The 24958-nt window shown below is 37.0% G+C and overlaps 1 protein-coding gene across 5 annotated transcripts in view; it reads right to left on the reverse strand.

The window, feature by feature from the left end:
- CHRM3 (cholinergic receptor muscarinic 3) overlaps positions 1-24958 on the reverse strand; it is a 278661-nt gene that overhangs the window by 132500 nt on the left and 121203 nt on the right. For 4 of the 5 annotated variants that reach the window (XM_062637393.1, XM_062637390.1, XM_062637392.1 and 1 more), the window contains one exon: positions 5620-5722. The exons of the other annotated variant lie outside the window; for it this stretch is intronic. In XM_062637393.1, coding sequence (XP_062493377.1) covers positions 5620-5717 — 98 coding nt within the window. In that variant the 5' untranslated portion in view covers positions 5718-5722. The remainder of the gene's footprint in view (positions 1-5619; positions 5723-24958) is intronic. 5 annotated transcript variants of the gene reach the window in all.

A 24958-nucleotide genomic window follows, 5' to 3' on the forward strand; every position in this document is an offset into this window, starting at 1 on the left:
AACTACATAGTGACCGTTTATAGTAGGAACAAAAGCTGCTTTAAAAACACAGACATCTAATAGTGCAAGGAAAAAAAAAAAGAATCTTATAAAGCAGAAAGGAAAAATAAATGTTTCCTAAGGATATAAAATGAAACTATAAACTTATTGAAAATCTTAGAAAATATAATGAAGAAGTAATTTCTTTAGACTTTTGTGACTAAGAATTCTTACCTTTTTCATAAAACTTTTAGGTTCTGAGTCAACAGACAACGTGTCTAAGCTTTGATATTTTGTACTACCTTTCCCCCTCAAGGTTTACTCAGTCAAACATGAAACTCTCAGGTCAACAAAGTTTTTATTCAATCCAGCACTAGTTTTAATTACTATTGCCTTTTGCTTGAATTACTGTTGCTAATTTGTTTTAAGTACTATTGCTTTTTTTTTAAAAAAACCAAGCATTTTATAAATTAGGGGAAAATTTCCGCATGGCTTCTTTCTTTTTGTATTTCAAGACTGTTAATATTTAGCTGCAATTTATTGTCCCACATAAAAAAGTATTTTTTCAATCACTTGAAATTAATTTATACGAAACACAAAGCTTGTTTTAGGCCTTAAATGGGTATTAATCTGAAGTCAGTGGCTGGTTTAAAGCTGACTCTAAAGTGGGAATAAATACTGCATATGGGACTGGCCTGCTTCTATTGTACAGCCTATTTCAGCTTGTGTAGGCTTATATGTGCTTAGACAATTTCTACAGGAACCCATATTGCAAAGCTGTCAATATTAGAGGAGCTCAGCACTACAGATTTACTGCCTTCCATGATAACCTGATTTAGTTCAGGCTGTATGGTCTCTTGTCATGGGGTGAAAAAGGAAGGTGGAATAAATCACTTTTACAATTAGATAGTTCACTGAGGTTTTCCAGTACGTTCCTAGTCACCCTCTCCTGAAGGTCACATTATCTTCACATGACTTAAAGGAGGACATCCTATCAGGTTCACATATGAAACTGAATTGGCATATATTTACAGCAAGAAAGGAAACCATATGAATACCAGCAAATCACACACACATGCACAAATATGTATGACCTTAAATCTGTAGATACACAAAATACACTTATATGCATATGTATGTAGAGCACCTCCTCTTTTCCTCCAAGTTACATTTATAAAGTAGGGAGACCAACAGATTCTCTTGCTCGTGTTGAAATCCCTGTTCAACAGTTGCCCCTCGAGCACCCTGGAAGAAGCAAGCTGCATCATTCGGATGAGCAGATTCTAAAGTATTCCAGCAGAAGAAAGCCTCACACTCAATGATTCCGATACAAAACTTCAGGCTGGTTGAGAGTCTCAGTTCCAGTATAAGTTTGATTAAGTTGAACATGCATGACGCAGAGATAGTAATCTTCTGTCATACACTTACGTTCAGAGGGTTAGTCACCAGGAATAAAGCAGTGAGGAATTAAGTAAGGTGGGGTAATACAACTATAGTGACCTATGGAACAGAAGGGTGTGGAACACTAAATGGGAAAGAATAACTCCTGTCATAATGACAATATTTTTAATAATATATATTCAATGAAAAATAAACTATTAGAGAGAGAGTCAAATACTTCCAATTAATGGAAGTAATGTAATGTTCACACTTAAATAAAGTATTTTTCCCTTGATGGTTTTACTGTACTATTTTATTTAGCTTAATGCAATTTAAATTACAAACAGAATGGTTTTGTAAGCCCCCAGAGAAATGTATTTTATTTATAATGTATTTCCTTTGAAGTGGTTATGAAAATCATGCTCTTCCTGAAGTCAGTATCTCACATACCAGTCAGTATCGCACATACTGCTGCGAACTAGTCAGTCCTCACAAGTTAAACATGATCAGTCTGGTGAAGTGCGTGACAAGAAAACACAAGAATTTTTTTTGAAATGCCAGAGGAAACAAATTTCTAATTCAAAAAACTAATAGTCTTCCCTCTGAAAAAAAGGTATTGAAAAATCTTTGATGATACTTTTTCAGATGGACTGGAACTCGGCCATAATCACTCCACTTGAGTTTTTAACTCATGTAATGAAAGAATTGTTTACAAATTACCGTAGAGGGAGTTTCAGCTGACAGCAATTATATTTTGCATACTTAAATTTAAATATGTAAATATTTCCATCTTTCATTTGAATCACAAATCTTTAAAAAAATTAATTCTAGTATAAAAAGTACACTTAACTTTCAGGATGCAAATTACACATGACCAGTTTGTGTCACCTTTTTTCCTCTAAGTAATTGAAATAGTCTCATTATAAATAAATAGCAACTATGAATGAATAAATTTAACCCAGTCTAGGTGCTCCTCTCACAATCAATTGGTACCGCAAAGACTCAGTTAAATAACTAGAGCCAAAGAGGAAATTGTCTCTAGCAAATTAATTTTGACTATTAATCACCTTTTAAAGCGTACTATATCCTATCCTCATGGATGAACCATTAACTCAACATGACAGCCACATATATACAATGGTCTAAGCTGTGATGCTTCTCCTGAAATAATGTCAAGCCAAATTACTTCAAAGAGACTAGGCAAGTAAGCACTGTAAGCTTTGGCTGATTGTGCAACTGCTTAGAGCATGAGCTCATGACAGCCCTAGTCACAAATTACATATGCTTTGAATAGGTTATTCTTTCTGTCAAAGCTACACTTCTGCTACTCTTGCCGCTAAGCAAAATGATGCTGCTTCTTTTGACTAATGTATATAACCTATTACTAAGATCTATAAGGAAATAAAAATACAAGTTCTCATTAGCATCAGATAAAGAGCTTGGATTATTTTTCCAGGGATAATTTTTAGGAACAATATTTCTGTGTCACTACTCTGTAAAACAAACATGAATGTAGTTAAACTTCTGATTGAGTTGCCAGATTTTATCAATACCACAGTTTCAGGTAGACATTTAAATCCAGAAAAGTATTTTTAAGCACATTTATGACTATATGAAACAAATATGAATAAATTTCAACATATTAATACCTTCTGAGGTTTGTCTAAGAACAGACATTTCCTCTGGCTCTTCTTAGATCAGACTTTATCTAGTTCACACTTGAAAATTACACCAATTGTGTTAGAATTTGTGCTTTAGAAAGCTGACCTGTACCACAAACTTTACAGACATCTATACTTTGCTAAAAGTCACTAGAGCACAAGCACTACTTGCGTTAAATGCATGTCATAGTGATCCTTGCATTTGAGGCAAGATTTCAAGATTCTGACAGCGTAAACAGCCTAATTAATGTACCTTTGCTAAGCAAAATGATGCTGCTCTTCTTGATTAATGTAAATATGAAGATGCACTGACAAATTCTGCTTAATGTGCTCTACATTTCTGCGCAGTAAAGCACATTATTTTATTATTTTGGTACATATAATCCCTTAAGAGGTGGCATGACAAGTACTGTAAATCTAAAGCAATCCATTACATTTATTTGCATGAATTGCTTTGTTGTTTTAAACTTAGTATTTGTGGCTTTTCTGAAAATGGATTACTTGGTTTGGTGCTTTAACCCTTTATTTTTGCTCACTGTTTTTCCATTGTCACATCAGAGTCTAAGTGATAAATAATGCATGTTTATACAGACAGAGTGAGCTGTGGACTATAACAAAATTTGCAGAAATTAGTTCTATGAATTCAGGTATTTTCTTTGTTACTTTCCTTTTAGACTAAAACTGAGTACAGTTTAATTCCAGTTCCTTTGGGGTACTCTGAATTTTGGCACCGACTAAAATATTTCCTGCCACCGAGTAGTTATGCCACTGATACCAACAGAAAAGCCTCCTCAGACTCTCTATCCTCTCCAGCATAATAAATGTCTTTTGGGATTGTTTTCCTGGCCATCAGCTACAACTGGGAGAGATTTTGGATACTCACAACAGGGAACATGAATGTCCTCTCCAATCTAGAGCCAGCAACCCACTAAAATTGTGACTATGTAAATTCAACTACAAAACAATAAAGTGTTTTCAGTAGTTTATTCATAGAAAATCCGTAATCTGAAACAAACAAAAAAAAAATCAAAGCCAACAGCAACAAAAACCCCAACACAAAACAAAAATAAAAGGCCAACGTAAACCTTTCACTTCATACAAAACAACCTGAATAAAGTGTCTAGATAAAGTTGGAATATGGTCAACTTAACATGAAAGGCAAAACCAACTGTAACTGAATACGGCCAGCTGTGTAACAGTGTGCAAGATGCCATGTCCTAATTTCAGGAGATGAAAGCAGGGGTAAGCATCATTTCAGGATTCATCTGAGGTACCTAATGTTAGCTTTGAAGCCATAAAAATTAAGGTTGGACCAGATGATCCCTGGGGTCCCTTCCAACCTGGTATTCTATAATTCAGCCAGTATGCTATCAAAATGCTTTCATGAGGTGACTTGGATAGAAACTTTCTCCAGACAGAACCAAGCAACTGAACTATCAAGGCACTCTAGCAAATCACCATAAACTGTCAGTGCCACAGTCCTTAAAGCAAAATGTGAAAAGAGCTGTTTTCTGTGTAAGGAGAGCATGCCAGCAAGTGTAAACACAGTCCATTTAAGCCACTGCCACATATCCATGTTTACAGTTCATTTCCACAAAATCAGAAATGCAAACCAACGTGGAAAAATGTGTAAGGAACATAAATGAAACACCAACTATAATGTAGGCATAAACACTGCAGCCTACCAATCCATGTAAATTATTTTAAATGCCAGTGCAACTGAGACATAAACCTGCAAAATGTACAGGGGAGAAAGCAGTCAAGTGATAATGAATACTGGCAATTTAATCAGAACAATTTAGTTCTTTGCCTAGGTTTACTCTCGCAGAGGGAGATGACTCATTAAAACTAAACCCAACTAGCATATAAAAAACAGAAGGGAAAACACACTTCTCAAAGTATTGAATTTAAACTGTTGGATTCTCTCCTCTACTAGAGCAAGACTGAATTATTCTGAAGGGAAATCCTAGAGGTGGAATATCGGCTACATTTTACATTTTGTCTGAAACTCACAGAAAACTTAAAGGTTCATGCAGAAGCTCAAGATGATCAACAAAAATAACCTGAAGGAATCTTTCCCCTGATTACCAACACCAGGATACTGCTCTACTCTTCTTAAGTCAAACATAGAGGTTCACTCACATAAACCTGTTCAGCCTAAGCTTTTACACTTGCTAGCTCTTATTCTGCTACCTACGCAGCTCTAATTACAAGAAGCTCAAGGTTTGCCAGCTGCAACTGCTTGAGAATTTATTCAGTTTCTCTGCTGGGTTTTGTGCCTATACTGAAATTTGCACCATTACAGCTCTATTAAGGCCTACAGAAATGATAGGCATCACAGCACCTACAACTACTTAAAGTAGATGTGGCAAGAAGACCAAACACATTGTGACATACGATGGTCTACAGCTGTGTGCGTCTGTTGATGGTAAAACACACTGCAAAGTTGGAAGACCTTAAATGATTTTGTAGCCCATAAATTTCAAAATACCGGACTTCACAAAGTGAGTACTGTTGGCAGTAATCAGCTATTTCCAGATACATTGAGTACTTGTAAAGATATAATGTGAATATATATGTTTCTTTGAATTTTACCTACATGGTCCTGTGAGGAACATCAAAGCAGCTAGTTGGATCAGGCACTGTGCAGTTCTGTGAACTCCTCTTTTGGAAACAAAACTGGTAATGTGTCAGCATGTAGGCTGTGAACAAAACAGAAGACAGAAGAATAATTATTAAAAGAGATTACATACACATGGGGGAGGCACAGATATATAAGCCAGAAGTCCCCTCTGGTACCAAAAGAAGACATAAATCTATTAATACGTTCATTGCTGAATAGTTGTTTTTTTTTTCCTTATTTAAATCTTAAGAGTCCTAGCTGAAAATAGAACAATTCACACACAGATCCAGAGCAATGGTAATAAGACAGTACTGACAAGCCTGTGGGCTGCTCATAGCTACCCCCAAAGTGCTATGTATGATCACAGTATTTTCAGCTGGTTTTTAAACCCAGAGACCAAACTGGAGTGAAGGTAACAGTTTCTCCAAGACAGCACAAACAAGTCTGCGCTCAGTCAGAACAGGAGCTTGGCTGGGTTATGCCTGGAAATTGGCACCTCTAGGCACAGAGAGAGGTGAGATGCTCAGCCTGTCTGGACCCCAGGAGCAGCCTGACACAGGCACAGAGCTAAGAACTAGGCTCTCCTTTTCTCTCCCAGTTATGCAGTCTCTCAAGCTATCCAATTTAGAAGGCTGGTTTGGGATATTTTTATTTAAAAAGAACTGTAAAAACCTAGAAAACTAACTCCCCTAATGTTTTCCATTATATTTACAGCTGCATTTAATATACTGTTGCTTTTAAAAGTTGACACAACTGCAGATGAAGCAAAAATATCAATAGTTGAAACCTAAACAACAAACTCTGCTCTGCAAAAGTTGTAAATTCCTGAAGTCAGAAGTATAGGATTAGCCACTGACTACCATGTTCCATTTCATCATATGTAATCAGTGCCAAGTAGAACCATGTGCCATTATTATGCCCTTTACAGCATGCCACTGCAGCCTAAGGCTGCAAGACCCTTTTGAATAACTTAAACACAGAAGAGTGATTCTGAATCCACAGATGCTCAACATGTTTGCTCAGTATCTCAGATTTACCAGCATGACAAGGGATTTCACTCCCAGGTGTTATAAAAAGGAAGCAGCATACCAGAGAGAGAACACACTGGCAATGCTGGATGAAAAAGGGAACAAAACCCCCAGTCAAACCCAACAGCAACAAGGCTGAGATCAATAACAGTCAAGACTGAAACTACATTCCAGTCCATTTTCAGAATGGAAGAAAATACACATTTAGTAGCCATGTACACTTCTGCACACCAACACAGCACTTCTAACACAGCTCTGATATGCCATTAATCTCATTAATCAAGAAGTGCAACATGACAGAGTGGAATCTGAACACTGCAGCAATGCAGAAGTGAATCCATACTTTGGCAATTCACTCAGTTTTAAAACTGAATGTACTGATTATTGTGTAAATGGGGTTTAAGTGGAACTCTTATATACCATCACCCACGAAACAACAACGAGGATTACACCTAAAAGCACTAAAAAACACTTAAAAAAAATTTGTTCAATTACTTTTTTATAGAGAAAGTATAAAGGATGAAAAGTATCTTTTTAGTCAGTTGAGACTTCATTTAGTTGAGGAATTATAGTTTCTGACAATTAAAACTGGAATTTTAATAATGCTTAATAATTTCCCTCTCATCAAGTTATTATGTTTTTAGTCAGCAATAAACTAATTCATTATTAAGTTACCTTTTCAAGCTATTCTCACGGAAGAAATTTCTTCCCAGTAATTTTCTACTATATTTTAATTTTATGCCATTACTGTCAAGAATCCAGTTTAACTCCCCTAACTAGGCAGGTTGTGACTCAGAGCTTTGGAATTCATTGCCCTAATTTATGATAAACTAAGACTCCTCAAATAAGCTTGCGCTGTTTGCATATTCAGCTACAAAACTAACAAACTCTATTCTTTATGAAAAGCTATCAAAAGCATCTAATGATTCAGCTTATACAGACTTGCATCATGAAGTAGATTTCTCACTGCTGGAAATAAATTTCACAGGTAAAAACTTCACACATAATAAGGTGGGTATTTCACCTGAGCGTTTATCACTGGTTAAAGGTGATCTCATGGGTCTTCTTTTTTATAAATGAACTTTGGGCAATTTTTATCTTGAGGAAATAAAAGGTCTCAAAAATTGGAGAGATTTCATTACATATTTGTATTTCCTTGCCTAAATAAGCTATTAAAAATAAATCAGCGCTACTACCCATCATGTTTATCATTCTCAAAAATACCCATAGGTGTATCCATACAGGCAGAAGGAACTTTAATAGTTTCATAGATATCATTCTGATGACTTTAAGAAAAAAAGGCATATCACAGTATCAGCCCTGCAGCCTATATTTCCAGTGGACTTTAAAGGGCAGAAAAATCTTTTGATTCTTGAGCTTCATGTATAAAAAGGTCTGCCAACTGAAAGAGTTATTTTTGTTTTGTACTTCTTTCACTGGACCTCATTAGAAGAGGTTAGAACCACTTTGGACCACTAAATGATCAAAGCTGGATGGAAAGAGATTGCAGCTGCAATTTTTATACAGTTGAAAAACACCTTTCCACTGATAGGAAAACATTCCACACCCAGTTCAGAACAGAATTTCTTGCTGGGTACAGTTTTTTGTTGTTGTTTATTTATTTTCACATTATTAGAGTTTGCTGTTTTTATAAAAAGCTTTTTTATTAAAAAGGGGCTTTTTAATAAAAAGTTTATTAAAAAAGCTCAATATTAGCTCCATGTTTGTTATGGAAGTAGGCTGTAAAATTATTAGCTGCTTGATGGGCTCAGAGATCTCACTGCAACCACTGGCTACTAGCAGTCCCTTAAAATGAAATCCAAAATGACAGGATCATCTTCTCTATCCCTAGCCCAATGAACATGTTAATATTATATTTCACATTGAACTGCTTCAAAAGGCTATATTAATGAAGAACAGTTCTGGAATATCTTATAAATTAGACAGAAGAAGGAGGCATAAGCTTATTCTATCAATTTGGATGTGAAAGACAAATTGATATCCTGTGTCTGTTCTAAATATTACCTATATAGATAAATTCTTCCTATATTCTGCAAAGGTTAACTAAGTCCCCACTGAACTGGATCACCTTTTGCATTTCTGAGGTTGTAGAAGAAATTCCGTAAGACCAAAATGAAAGGACAAACTACAGTTCATTCAATCTGCCTGACTTTTATTTTCTGAGGGTGTCTGAAAACCGTAATTTTATGCCCCTTTCATCCAGTGTAACTGAGCTAAAAAAATTAATTATTAGCATCCTGAATTTAGACAGTGTTCTCAATGAAGAGCTGTCAATTCATAGTACTAACTTAGTCAAAACTGTTCCAGCTGCTGAATAACTAGAAGGCTTCATTTTGTTTTGATGTTCTGAGGAGTATGGTAAAACAAAACCCAGACATTTCAGGTATAATTTTAATTTGGCAGCCTTGTAGCTCAAAAAATGTTAATTCTAGATTTATCACATTTGTTTCACTCCAGAATATTGTCTTCAGCATCTTATTGCCAAAGTTGAGTGGCTATTTTGAAACATTCAGTTGAATCTGCTCAGCAGAAAAGTGTTAAACTCAGTTCAGTTTATGTACAAAGCATCTCGAAAGTGCAATACAGTGAATATTATCAGTAGCACAAGCAGGAAAAAAAAAGCATCAGAAAAAACAACTACTTTTTAAAATTTGAGAACATTTTAGAATCTTAGATTTTGAGTCTTTTGGGTGTTTATTAATGTCTAACTTCTAGCAACTCTGTTTTTAAGAAAACAATAAAAAACCCCAACAAGCCAAAACCCAAAAAACCCAAGTTTGTTAAGCGACATGTGTAATTTTACATGACACTGCAAGATAATCATGCCTAAACAGACCAAACCAGAAAGCTCTCTATTTGGTATACAGTTATCAGAGCATTAATCATTTCAGCACTGGTCCGATGTAACTGTAGGTATCTTTACAGTTACGGGCATCTGCTCCTAAGTTGTACAGACTCTGCACAGTCAACAAAGGAAAAGCTGCCACATCAAAGGGCCATTCAACAGAGCTGTTGTATTTTAGTTGTTGGCTCTAGGATGAGATGAAGTAAGCCTTAGGAATATTTCACGTCCCCCATCCATTATGTAGCACATTTAAATTTGGTTTGACGAATCCCATCCCGAGTGTTCAGTTGTCATGGTCATAAATCGGTATTTGTAGTAACTGTTTTTACAAATCCCTTTCATCTACTGTTTAGTCTATAAATATTCTGATACATCCAGCCAGTTAGAGTGAGATTAGGCTCCACTATATATATATATATATCGGTATCTTTTTTTCCATGTATATATATATATATACACACATGGAAAAAAAGAAACAACACATACCCCTTCTCATGGAAGACAACCTTATCTAAAAGATGTCCTGAGTACATACCATTCTGGTTCTTCCACAGAGAGTTTCACTACCAACAGTTACTGAAAATTTTTAAAATATTCATGACCTCCTTACTCATGAAATATTAGAAATTTCAATATTTCAGGAAATATTTGGATGAGACTTATGTACAAAAAGTATGTGTCTGGTATGTTAAATCTGAGAGAGTAGGGAAGCCTAAGGTTCTGAATTATCATATGAGGCAGTTGAACAAGCTGTAATATGCTGCTTTATCAGTTAGAAGCAGATGGACTTTCCTGAAAAGGGATGATAAAACTGTTAATGGAAATATTCACTAGGGCACACAGGTAGGAAGTGTCCCATAATATGGTCTTTCTTAACTGTGCCTCCTAGGCAATAGAGGAAAATCTCAGCAATCATGAATTTCTTTCTAAACTCTATTTTTTGTCAGACGTACACAACATCGTCTTAATGAAACTCCTGATGAGAAATTATGGGATTAATGAAGATGTTTATATGCACAGAGAAGAAATAAACTGTTGGCAAGAGATGCAATAATCTCCCACACTCACCTACCAAAATCCATTCTTCTGCAACAAAATAAAACTAACAGTATGTATATGAAAAACCTAGCCACTGTCTGGGTTCATTTAGGGAGTTGTTTGTCATGCAGCACTTATATTCAAACATATAAAACTATGTCTCTGGGCAAAGAAAAAAGGTGGTGAAATACATAATGTTCACTCCTTCCACACCAAGAGTTGCAGATACAATAGCTGTAATACACCTACTGGAATTGAATGTCTTTATCTGAGAAGTGTCATGAAATCTATTTGTGGAGTTGAAAAAATAACTTTTTCTTTTAAATTAAAGAGTAATTTTAAACCTTACATCTCAGAAAGGAACTGCTGAAAACATCCATGGGGCAAAGGTGTGACCTGAGGCCAGGGCCACCCTGCCCACCAACTCACCAGCACTAACCCTGCCAGCCCCCACAGCAGCTCTATGGGGATGACAGCCAAGCCTGTGGGCACCAGCCCAACACCAGCATGAATTTCATCTTCCTGCAGAGCAGGTGGCTGCCCAGGCCCAGAGGTAGGACCCTGGGACACTGTGATGGAAGTCCATGCCATCTCCTGTGGCTGGGGAGCTATTCTCAGGCACCTAGAGAGATCGGTGCAAATGGCATCTCTGGGAAGGGGAGGGAGCTGCTCTTGCATGCGCCAGGGACACGAGCAAACATGGCAGTACTGACACAACCACCAGTGCAAATGTCACTTTAAACCATGAAATAAAATCAGCTAACATGCCCTGGATCTACCTCTGCTTTGGGCGTCCCTGCCCAGGTGCCAGTGGGGGCTGCCCATGCTGGCCACAGCTGGCTCTGTCCAGCTCCACAACCACACTGCATGGTACAGCTGAGCCCCACCAACATGGCTGGGTGCCTCCAGAAAAGTGTATTTAGAAAAGAACAAAGAGCTTCACGCAGTCCACACTGGAGCAAGTAGACATGTCCTGAAAGACCTACGGCCCATGAAGATTCCAGGCTGGAGCAGGTTCACCCTGAAGCCAACAAGGACCCAGGTGAGAGTAGGGTGCACCGCAAGGATGGAGCTGCCACAGGCTGACCACAGCCCCGGTCCCTGTCCCCCTCTACCACCATGGAAGTAACTCAGTAGCAGCTCAGCTCCTCTGGTCCACGCAGCAGTACCTTTTGTGGTTGCTCTTTGTGTGGACTAGGTTGAAAACTAAGTCCCACAGGCTCCAGTCCCATATGGTATGAAATATCCAACAAACTGGCATGGATCAGAACCGCAGACTTTATCAGGATGCTTCTGCTATTCAGCAAAGTCAGCTCTGCACGGTCTGGCAGCCACAGCTCTCTGATTCCAACATTCAAAGGGACAAGTGGCCCATTTTGGGTCTCGGTGCATAACAGGGAGATCTGCACTTTTTTGATACGAAAGTCTAACTGTAACTTAAGCCCTAGGACCAAATACATATAGTTATGTACCATTCACTCTACAGCAACATATATTATAACACAAAACTGTGTAGGAAAAGCCACTGATTTTGACTTTTAACTAAAATTTCTCATTGTTAAGAATGCAGCTGATTGCTCAGTGCTTTTCTGTGTTATTGTTAACAGCCACGCAGGCATCAGGGCTGAGGAGCAAAACCCAAGAGAAGCCCACACTACAGGGACTTATATTTCTGACCTGCTCCAGGGGAACATAACAAGCAAGCTTTGAGACTGCAACACGCCTTCATTCATGTCAAATATTTGTTAACTTCTGTAGATTCTTTCTGCGCATCTGAAGTTAAAGATCTGTTATAAATTTTGTACTGAATTACTGTACCTGAAAAAGCAGCTCAGCCATTTCTTTCCCTATCAATATCTTGAATTTTGTTTGAATGTTTATACAAACGAAAAAGCTAAACAGCTTTTGGCTGGTGGAGAGAAGGGACAAGGAAGGAAAAAAAAAATAAAAGGAATGATATGTGGTAATATAACAACCCTGAAAAGAAATCCTTGTGTCAAGCCACATTCTGTCATTACATTCACAATTTAATCCACAAATAAGATTCCTAAAATTACAAAGTGTACTATGTCATCTAAAACTAGACTGACATCCCAAGGAAAACAAGCCAATGGCTTTCCTATCACCATTTCATTCTTCTGCTCAGATAATACAGGCCTGGCTTTGCACAGGATTTATTTTATTCTGAGTATTGGAAAAAGCTTGCAACTGATTACTGCTGAGGGCAGTAGTTGTCAATATTTGTTGTTGACATACATTTATTCAGTTGATTTAATATGAGAACAATACTATAAATAACTCCAAGAGTATACAGACTCGGTGATATATGAGATTAAGCTCATATGTGAGATGTACCTATGAAAGGAACAGAATGACCTATACCCTAAGAGGGCAAAGAATCTTTGCAGACCAGAAACTGTGCACTGTATGTAAGCTTTAACTTCTACAGGAAGTATCATAAGAACAGACACTTCTGGCTGATTTACTATAATCGCTACTGAGCTTGCAGTGCTGCTTTGCTATTCCATGATTTTACAGGTCATTATAGTAATGGAAGTGCTGTCATCCAGACAAAATGTAAAAGCACACATTTCCCTTGAGAACTTACAGCAAACCCAGTCTCATTTTCTAGCTCAGATAACCTAAACAATTTTCATTCTCTATTTCAATTTAAACTCAAAGAGGGGTAGTATTGTTTCTACACATTCAAAATAGAAGTGATGTACTCTAAAGCCTAATGACTCCGTTCTTCCTGTTTCACAGTATCACAGTATGCTAGAGATTGGAAGGGACCTCAAAAGATCATCTAGTCCAATCCCCCTGCTGGAGCAGGAACACCTAGATAAGGTTACACAGGAATGTGTCCAGGCGGGTTTTGAATGTCTCCTGGGAAGGAGACTCCACAACCTCCCTGGGCAGCCTGTTCCAGTGTTCCGTCACCCTCACTGAGAAGAAGTTTCTTCTCAAGTTTAAGTGGAACCTCTTGTGTTCCAGTTTGTACCCATTACCCCTTGTCCTATCATTGTTTGCCACTGAGTAGAGCCTGGCTCCATCCTCGTGACACTCCCCCTTTATATATTTATAGACACTAATAAGGTCACCCCTCAGTCTCCTCTTCTCTAAACTATAGAGACCCAGCTCCCTCAGTCTTTCCTCATAAGGGAGATGCTCCACTCCCTTCATCATCTTTGTTGCCCTGCGCTGGACTCTCTCCAGCAGGTTCCTGTCCTTCTTGAACTGAGGGGCCCAGAACTGGACACAATATTCCAGTGCGGTCTCACCAGGGCAGAGTAGAGGGGAGCTCCAGTTTTCACAGTTTTGCCGTGATGCTTTGGGAAGCAAAGGAAATGATGGATTTTTTGACAGATGATAGTAGTGGAGGTGACTGATATTTTAAAATATTTAAGAAAAATAAGATGCCTTGGAGACTGGGGAGAGGATTTATATCTGCTTTCCCTCCTATTACAGGCAGAGGACAAAGTATAGGGAAAGCCCATTTGCCTCTTCATGGAAAGCTTAATTATACCAGACCAATCTCAAAGTGATGTGAACCAATGCTGCCAGCAATACTAAATATTCAGGTACCTAACTTGGTTCTGTTAAAAACCAAGCTAACCAACCAACCAAACATCTTTAAGTCAATAACCAAATCTGAAGGCAAGAAGAAAAGTCCCCAGGTTGGACTGGCAGGAAGTGTTAGTTTTGAATTTGTTTATTACTGACTTTCCCTGGAATATGTGATACAGTGAATTCCCCACAAATAAATTTTATTTAACATATTTTCTGCTTCTACAGGCACTTAAGCTATTGTCAATGGCTTTCATTTCTTATACTCTCTGAGACAACTTGTAATCATGGCTTTTGACCTTTTATTGTAAGTCATAAGTTACATGAAAGGTCTTCAGGGGTCCCCAGGAGCGTATGAGCAAAATGTTTTGTGAACCTTCTGAACTAGACATTTACTGAATAATTGCAATGTTGTGGACTAAAGCCTTAAAAACACAGGTGTTGCCATTCCTATGGCACACAGTCACATTATGTTTCTGCTGAAGCAATGCAATTCAGGACTTAATAACAATATTAAATTGCATAATTAATTTAGAGGCATTAAAGCACACCAAGATGCATTGAGACAATTAAGATCTTTAGCAACATTGCCTTATTACAGTTGCTGCCTCTGGAAAGCAACAGAACATTAGTATACAATCAGCTCAGCCAAGAGATCTCACTGGGGTAAGATTTTAAATTACTTAATAAAGACTTTACAGACAGAAATTCTGTGATCATCTTCATACGGTTCATGAGTCAAGTAAGGTCCTGATTTATTGCAAGCTAACACTAAAATTACAGAAATTATGTATCTTGCTGACATTACAGAAAATGAAACAGAAAGCTTAGCTATTTTTCTAAATACAGTGAGACGCATGTCAAAGCCAGAGTTAAAAACCCCAAGGGCTGAGCTCAGGTATCAGTCTCACATTAGTACAATGAAATGCCAGTGCACAGTACTCAACAGAACTGCCAAAGCAACACAACTTACTCAGTAATTCCCATATTTCTACCTGATTTGTTTCACTATTGTTTAGTTCACAACATTTCTGAACGGAAATCTAAGCATTAAGAACATATAATGAGAAAATGAGTATGATGCCATATACAGGCATAGTTAACTTATCATGGTTTTCTATCATAACACCTCTAACCTTTGTAAACATATGTCAGTGGAGAAATCAGTTGGATTTATTATTTAGAACTAAGCTTTGGCTTTCCCATGAAGTCTACCAAGGACAGTTGTTGAACTGAGCCCTGAAGCAGAGTGGAAGGCAAGTGGCTACTCTGCACATCTGCTCTAAATTCCCTTCTTGTTCCAAAGACAATGCATTCCTTCACCATCCTTATCCATGAGACTGTCCTTGTATTGACATTATTCTGAGAGCGCAAAGCTATGATACCACCCATTCAGCACCACTCACGCCATCTTTCTTTCAGAGCAAGGGTCTCAGTAGCCCACAAACATCTTCCCCTCCTCTGTACACCTTGGTGCAGCACAGCTCAGCTCCAACAGGCAGTAAGGCCTCTTCATACCCTCTTCATGCTCTCTTTTTTTTAAATAGTGCTGCCAGCCAAGTAAATATATAGCTTAACAGCAGGAACACTAGCTGCTTCAACTCTGAAGGTTATCATATCCCTATAGTTATTAATCTCTTTAAAAAAGAAACAATCTGTATATGCTTTTTTTCTAGAAGCTGGGTCACAATCTTGTTCTACATTAAGTTAATGAAAGAAATTCAGTGTCATCCCCAATGAAGTAAAAAAAAAAACAACAAACAACAAAAAAACAAAAAGAGAAGCAACCATTTTTAATTGCTCAGTATCAGTCCTATTCTGGAAGAAAGCTTGTCAAAGCACTGATGAAACTGTTTCAGATATCATCTGTTCATTTGAGTAGTACAGTTTTCTTATGAGAAGGTAATTTAACAGTTCAATATCAGTTCAAACAACAGGGTGGTTATACTTTAATAGGTAGTCATTTTCAAGGACAGCCTTTTTATTTTGCAGCAGATAAATAGATTCCATCTACAAAACTTTTTGCCTACCATGTACCTTCAAACAAGTGAACTTTTCAAGGCCCCACTATTTGTACAGTTTTACAGTAGAAGACTAGCTCTTTCTCAGCCCTACAAACAAAAGAAATAACTGGGAACATTTTAATAATCCTGTAAATTAAAAAAGCAGAATGAAATTATGAAAAGTGTGCTGATGCCTCACTGTTATATATGCAATAGGTGTAAAATGTCACCTATTTAAAGCATACTCCTCCAAAGTTTCTTATGTCCAGATTAATTTTATATAGTGACTTTCATTTTAGGCACAGGAATATAAGATCAGCTACTTGGGAATTCTGTAACTGTATGAATTAAGTTAAAAGATAAAAACAGTCAAAAGCCTTTTAGCAAATTTTTAACATCAAGAGTAAACTACAGGTTCATATTAAGTAATAACAACAAAAAATATTTAAAGTCTACATTGTTAGAATACCTTAACTGATGTTGAGCGGTGTTTTTTCCCCCTGACTAAAGAAAAGCCTAACTGAAACCTTTAAATAGTTTAATAATGATAAACCTCATCTGCTATTACATAAAAGCTTGTTCAAAAATTCACAAATAGCAAAATCCTACCACAGGCTGACTTATCTTCTAATATTAACATTATAGGAAGGAAAGGAAAAACTACAATTAGAATCTGGTCTAATTCCACCCAATGCATTAGTGTAACTTCACCAATTTAATCATTTTTACTTGCCTCAAAAAAATCCAAGTTCCTCTTTACAACAAGGTATTCTCACACCAAAGCACTGTTAATCTCAACATCCTGAAGATTACTTGAAGTCTTTTTTTTTTTGCCAAAGGAAATCAAATAATCCAGCCAGATGCAGTCTTTTTGATCCAGGTTATTTCTTCAAATAGAGCCCAAGAAGGTATTGAAAGTATTCCAGTTCTATATGCTCATTCAAATTGAAATTATTTTTTGAGCTTTCAGAGTTTTAGCTATAATCAAGTACCAATTTATGCAGAAAACTTGCGCTGGGGAGGTGTGTGTGTGGGGATCAAATTTTTGGACAATAGTTGATATCTAAGCTTCCCTAAGCTTCAGCTTTTGGGTTGTGTTCTTTTTTTTTTTCCTGGCAAATAGATATCCAGACAACAATCTTGATTATCTATGACAATAATCAATGACAAAAAACAGAAAGCAGGTATTTTACAAATAACTGTCAAGTCCACTTGTGTGGTTAGATAACAGTAATGTAATTTAACTGACAGAAAGTTATATTCTCCATTTTTAGGTTTCCTGTTATCACCGCTAACATAATAGGCTGGTAGGTATTTTGCAATCTTGAATATTAAGCATCACATTTACTTGAAGTTGAAACTCCCTACCACAAAACAAATGCAGTTGTGCTTGTTTCTCCTTTAGGGTGCCCAAAAGCCCAACTAAGCTACAAAGAGCGCGTAGTTATCTGTAATACAGAACTACAGCCTAAGAATACCTACCAGAAAGAGAAAAATCAACATAGAGACAAAAGTCATATAAAGCAAATGTTCATTTCCAATTTAAAATCAAAATACCTACACTTTCTTTTCCTTTCCCTCTACTTTGAGCCTTGCTGCTCCAAAAACTTGTGAAATCATTTGCTGTAACTCAGGTTCTTCAGCTTTTCACTTACTGATGTGAAACATGGCAGCCATCACAATAGACTACCCAACTACCCACATGCCTTACGATTATACATCACATTCAATTTACACTGCACGTTTGCAGTTTCAAGCTATATAATGATCTGCATCTTTGGACTCTGTGGCAAGACACAACATGCAGATCACTTAATGTCAAAGAGTGTCTGCAGAGCACATTGCATCTAAGAGGCCAAGAAGCCACTTTATTCTGAGAACAGCTCAGAAGTTCTTCCAGCATGTCTAGCCCAGCTGTCTGAGGAGCCCCTCAAGAACCAGATGTTAGAAAATACCTTTCAAGAACTTGCCATTTGCATCCTATGGTTGCCAACCAAGAAGGAAAAACGTGGAGGAATCATCTGATGTGACAGAATAGTTGACAATCCCTGCAGAGCTGTATCCTGATCAAATGATTTCTGAGAGTGTTTGAAGTAAGAGATTAATATTAACAGGTAACTAATGACGGACAGCATGTTGTCTAACAAAACCTAAACATATTTTAGCAAGGAAAATACAGATTTATTTATGTTTTTTTTTATCTTGCCAATTAGTTACATATTTCTGCAATAACAAATGTCACTTGTTCCTTATGACAGCAAGATACACGTAGCTAAATTCTTGACATAATGAACAGCTGAGATGGTAAATGTGATGGCAGTAATTAATTTTTCTTGTTATTTGACAGTGTTGTGTTTTATTTTAAAAAATCAGCAGGATTTTTTTTCTTTTACTTGTGCATGGGGATACATCCCTGAAGTGTTCAAAAGATTTTACGAGCAGGTAAAAATGAATAGTGAAATGAGCAGATTAACAACATATTTTAAAAATTCAAGACAAATTTTTTCAACTATCAGAAATAATACCCATAAATGTGTAGATATATTTTAAAAAGCAATTCTTAAACTATACTCTTTTCACCTTTTTTTAACACTTCGTAAGATTTCCAAAATCTCCTACAAGTACGTATTTCTAGGGAACTGCTTCCAAATTCTACAGTTCATAGATTAAAAATATGTAGTTTGAATAAAAATACTTTAAATTCATTAACTGTAAGAACCTCATTTATTCATGCTCCTGATAGGAACATCTACTACAAAAAGGAAAGGTTATAGTAACCAAATATCTCACAGGCTAATGAGCAAATTATTGTCTATCCTGTGTGGAAACTGGTGCATTTCCTATTTTTTGCCAGGTGAGTTTCAAACCTGGACAAATTAAACCAACCTGAAGATCTATATGAGACTGCTCTGTAGTCTCAAACTGGACCTTAATGCTTTCTAGTTCTAATCTCTGTTCTGCTTTTTTTGTCTCTGTAACTGCCCTGAACATCATCAAGGGAGAGACAGTAATCACAGAGAGGCTAAGCACAGTGCATTATCTAGCCAGGAAAGCATCCCTGGTTAGCTGCTCTTACATAGTATCTGCCTGTTAATTAGCTCTAGCAGATCCAGACCAAAGGAAGGTCATTGCCTCAAAAGCTAGTAGAGATGAATGGAGAAACTGAGACTGGCAGTTAAAAATAAAAAAGGAAAAAAAGAAGAAAAGAAAATGTGTTCTGAGCCCACCTTCCTTGGGTAATTTGTCTTGTAGTAAGTTTCCAGAGATATACATGGAGCTCAGAGTAAGAGACAGTCCATAAACTATGCACTCTCCTTGAACTAGCGTTCCCATCAGTATTTTACTCCTCATCTCTAAAACAATCAGGTAGATTTCCCTTTGAATTGTGACTTCAAAGCAATCAAAGTTTTAGATCTGAAAAAGTTTTCTTATCATATACTTAAACTAATAAAAAAGTAGCATTCAGGATGGTTTACAACGTATTTTCCTATAAAGAACATCAATTTCTTTGGAATCTTTCCCGCTCCCAGCATCCCTGGGATGATCATAAACCCTGGCAGCTTAAAGACTACATCTATGTATTTATCAAATCTTGCTCCAGCTCTTACAAGGTAAGATGAAAGGACATGAAAGGACAGTTACTAGCCAGGCTCAAGAGTTATGGCAGTCTAAATGCAGAGCCCTCTACTTGATTGCAGGGGTGGTTTTTAATAGAATTTTGAGTCGGTTTTTTGTTGTTATGGATTTGTTTTTTGGGTATCCCTCCTGTGGTTTTTTGTTTTTGTTTTTTTTTCCCCCCCTGAAATGGGATAAGAACTAATAGGATAACATAAAATAACATTAAATAAAGGACAGTGTTTTCTGAACAGGCAGTTGAAGTGCTACAGTAGCAGTATAAACAAAAGGAATATTATAAAACACCGGAGGAAAAAACACCTCTCTAATTTTTGCACAAGAGTCAACACAAAACATAGGTGACTTCTGCACAGATTGTAACTGATATTAAAATCTGGCTTTTATTCTCAAGAGAACCACCCCCCCAGAAAAAAAACGAACACCTTCCCCACCTCACACACTCCCCCTTCACCCCACTTATATATGTGTTTGCTTGCAGTACTACAAGCTACATGAGCCTTTGCTGAGAAATGTGTTTTGATTTCAGATCCAACATTTTCTCATTGTTTTGTCTTCCCTCTGATTACATTTTGTAGCACATTTGATCAAGTGGGTCTTTCCCATGAGGATGCACACACCAAACTCCTGATCAACCTGGTGGCTGACTATCCACTGTGGTAAGGCAAGGTAGCAACAATGCTCCCCTCTCCCCTTTCCCTCCCAAAAATAAAGTAAGATATAATATTCAAACAACATTTTGGGAAAAAAAAATGCAAGCAGCAGTGTGAACCTCCCTATATCAGATTTAATGCTACATTTAAAAAAAAATTTATAGTAATACGCATGCAATAATGAAGTCTGTGTTTTCTTTCATCCTTCTTTCCCTCTTTTCCTTACTTTCCTTACCACTTCCGTAAACACACTTTCAATCTTTTAACTTTTTCTCGAACTGAAACATTTTTTTGGTAGGTGCCTCTAGCATCCTTCAGCCTCTGAAATCTCATTTTCATTTTCATACCATTCCTCTCAGTCTCTCCCTGTTATCAAGATGTTCCTTGTTCCTATTCCTTCTTCCCACTAGATCTCATTTTGTTGAGTCATATCTCCTCTTGACCTTTTTTCAGCCAGAAGCAGTATCTGAACTCCTGCATCAGCATCATAGTACTTTGGAAGTTTTTTTCTTGATTTATGCTTCTAAACTTTTGTATTCTGAATGTGACTTTTCATGGGGATTTTGGAGGAATACAAAGGTGGAAGAAGAGACAAGTAAACACCACAAAAGAACTGGAGACAGTGTGCAAACAGCAACCGCAAAACATGAGAAAATATATAGCTTTCACCCCCAGAGAGCTTCTACTGCCAGGTGCCCTCAGAAGGACAAGAGGTGGCCTCTAACTCAGGAAATGGAGACCCACCACCATCCTGTCCAAGGGAGCAAGACTGGAGCAGAGCATTCGTCTTCAAGTACAGAGTAGAAAGGACACTTAAAATTTGGACCTATTTCAAAAAGATGCCCTAACAGTGTCACAGAGAAAGATAAGGAAATGCATTACCTCTGCTCTAATTCACTTTTCCAGTTTATAGGATGGAGTTATTTATTTCTGCATATGCCCTTTAAAAGTATGGTAAGGAGGGGATGAACCTGGTGATGAGGCACACTGTAAGGTGTGAACTACAACTATGAAAGCCTGTAAAGAAAAACCCTGGGAATCAGTGTTGATATAAGCATAAGAAAGAAAAAGGCAAGTTCAAGAATTGTGAAATTTATTCAGGGATACTTACAAATTAATAATATTTTATAATCTAACACCTGAATAGAAAACTAGATATGCTTTTTGCTTTCATACGCCTATTAAAAAACAAACAAACAAACAAACAAACAAAAAACAAAAAAACACCAACAAAAAGAAGAAGAAAAAAGAAAAAGAGAAAGAATTCCTGGGATTTTTTTTTTTCTTTTCAGTCTGGCTTGGAAAATTAATAATGAAGACAAGGGGATATAATCTTAGTTACAGGGCATATATCTGCTTCCTCAAGTGATAACATGATAATTCTTGACAAGATTTTTCACTTTCCAGGAATTCTCATGCATTCGCAGAAAAACAGAAATCTAGGAATTGGTATATCTTGGCAATGAAAGGTTCTTCAGCAAAAGCAAAACACTGAAGTGGATCAGAAAGAATTACTAAGTGCCATTGAAATGCCTGAAGAGATTTCTTTCCAAAGGAAGCTATAAAAATCAAATGAGTTGGTCTGAAAAAAAACTTTACTGAAGAAACAGAAACAAGAAGAAAGCTGTTAACAAGCCAACCACCTAGCTGACAGTTTTTCGGAGAATTCTCTGACATTTCCTGTTTCAGACCACAGATTTAAGCAGTTATGCCCTTGGGTAAGTATTTCCATTTTTATTCACAAACATGAAAATAAAATAAATCTAAGCTCCTTAGCTGTAGACAAACATCAATCCAACACATAAAAAGACACCATCACATCCTTTTGTTTTTCCCTCATTTTCAAAACCAGATCCATGATTCCAGGGGCGTGCTTCATTATTCGGATTATAGTCAGGCAATTCTGGTAAATTTAAGCTAACACACTTAAGGAGTGCACAGAAAGAAAATCATCAGTGAAAGGAAAACTGTGAAGCCTGACTTGGATAGAGGAAGAATCTGCTTCTAAATAGACAGTAAACATAGAGAAGAGTACCTTACATCCCATCCTGAAGATCATACCTGCTGACAGGTACAGTGCTTTCGTAGACAGCAAGGTAACACCTTTAATAACTGCTAATGACCACAGGGAAGTTAAGGAACAAAAACATTCACAAAACTGGAAAAGTATGTTAAGCCTACTCAGTTCTTTCCAGCTACTGCCAACCTTTAGGGTGGCAGCATTTCTGGCAAGCAAAAATACAAGAACATAATTTTCCACTGTAAACAGATTAAGATTAAAAACATACAATTGTTTGTGCAATTTTAGCATTACTACCACACAGGGATGCAAATTAGAGCTAGAAGCTCCACACCATTAATTACTAGGTTTTGGTAACTATCACGTAGAACACCTAAAAAAGAATCTACTACCTACATGCATTTTTTTTTTCATATTTTACTTAAGCCTTAGGTGCTCTGAATAGTTCTGGCAGCTTAAATGGAGTACACTCCATGTTTTAATGGCTGCGAAACAAAACTCATCAACAAAGGCCAGAATAAACTTTCTGACAATGTTCTTCCCAAAGACTTTTTAGCATCTGAACTAGATCAGTGTCAGTACTCTCACCATCAGTCTTGTGCATTTTCTTCTATTACATACAATTGAATCTCTTATAAACAAGCCAAAACTCTTCCCAGTCACATCTACTGTAAGGAACAAGGCAAATCCTGTGCAGAAAAAGCTTATCATTCACATTTATCTCCAATGCTAGTTCCAGAAGAAGATCAACATTCAAACTTTGGGATTTCAAAGTAAATGTAAATTCTTGTACGTCAAGAATTTCATTTTGACACAAACCAACCAATTTCTGATACCAGTCACCGATTATTTGCTTTTTTTTCATTTAAAGCAGATTAAAGGCATTTAACCAGGAGATACCAGTGATATGACCAATGTCTATTGAAAACTGATATGATGTTAATGGTCATTTGACAGTAGCTGGTACTATTGCTATGATTGGTTTTCATTAAAATAATTGATTTTTAATTCCTACCATCAGCTTTTCAATCCTTTTCAATATCATAGAAAAAAGATCTATTCCTCCTGTGCCTTACTGGCTTATATTAAAATCTTTTTGTTTCATAGCACTATGCATGTCAAAGAGCATGTTAGGAAAATACCGTATTATCTCGTTACAGAGCTTATAAAGGTGAAATGCCTGCTCCTTTACAGATTCTGGCAGAGTACACCATTTGGTCTCTTGTTCCAGTTCTCCGGAATGTAGTCATGCTCTCCAAGTAGCAACTTCTCCGTTTTTCACAGAGGAACCATACCAAGTGATCTTTGCAGGAAGAAAGCACAACCGTAACTTATTTTTTTTGAAGTGGGATCAACAGTTAAATGCCACCTACAACAGCAAAGCACTGAAATGAACCTAAGAAATACATGGCACTGACACAGCTTGCCTGAGCACTCAAGTGTTACTGCATTGTACAGTCATTAACTATTTTTCTCTTTAAATTTCATGCAGCGCTCTTGGCTCTCTCAGAGCTGGTGTCTGGTGATGACTTTTGCTAAGCAATCAACTCCATGAATTATGAGATGCTAATTTCTGGACTAGAACTGTCTTAGGCTAGTATGTTTAACCTTCTGCTTTCACTTCTGTGTGTTTCTCTTTGCTCCTACATGCCAGCTGTACTTTTCTGAGGTACTGTGATGTACAGAAAGGTAAAGGTGGTAGAAACTCCCTAGCATATGGGTTGGTAAGTTTGAACAGAAACAAGAGTTTTGCCTCTTCCTGGTGCAGATCGTACCCATATTTCTGAGTGAACCCGTAAGGCACAGATCAGTTCTTAATGACTGTGAAAGTACAGCCTGAGTTGCTGAAGTTAGAAACATCTCTATTTAATAATGCTTTTTTTTCCTCTCTTTATAAAATAAAGTGATAATTGCTGATACCTAAGGTATTAACATTTTTATGACCACTACAAAGCTTTGAAGGGTATCATTCACTTCCATTTTTTTGCTGTATGTGCTTTCCTATCAAATGATAGAAGCAGAATTATTCACAATGTGAAGGTTACATCTTTTTATCAGAAGAAATGTACTCACAGCCTTTAAGCAGTTTCTAATGTCACACACTCTGTTCTAGACCCAACTGCAAAATACTTCTGAACAATGCTTTAAATCTTGTAACTTAATTTGCTTTTGTCAAATGGAGGTATATAACCAGTACGCAACCTCTCTGGGTGCATACAAAAAGATTTAAATGATCACTTATGATATAAAATATTAGGTATTCTTTTGGCAATCTCCATTCTTGATTTTTCTACCTTTCTCAAAGGGGGGGGGGAAGAAAAAAAAAGAATCAGTTTTCCAATCTGTTTTACCACCTAGCTGCCCAAACAGTCTTGCGGTAACACAGGAACGCGCGACAGGCAGAAAATACCAGACTCCAGCATAGCTGGATATCTGTATTGTGAAACCTAAGATTAATACTGCTTTGAAGTTGACACTGCCAAGACCGCAGCATATCCTTGCCTTCA

Source organism: Pezoporus occidentalis, unplaced genomic scaffold (genome assembly GCF_034315485.1).
Source record: "Pezoporus occidentalis ecotype Australia unplaced genomic scaffold, CSIRO_AGI_Poc_V1 ctg52, whole genome shotgun sequence".
NCBI classification, from domain to species: Eukaryota; Metazoa; Chordata; class Aves; order Psittaciformes; family Psittacidae; genus Pezoporus; species Pezoporus occidentalis.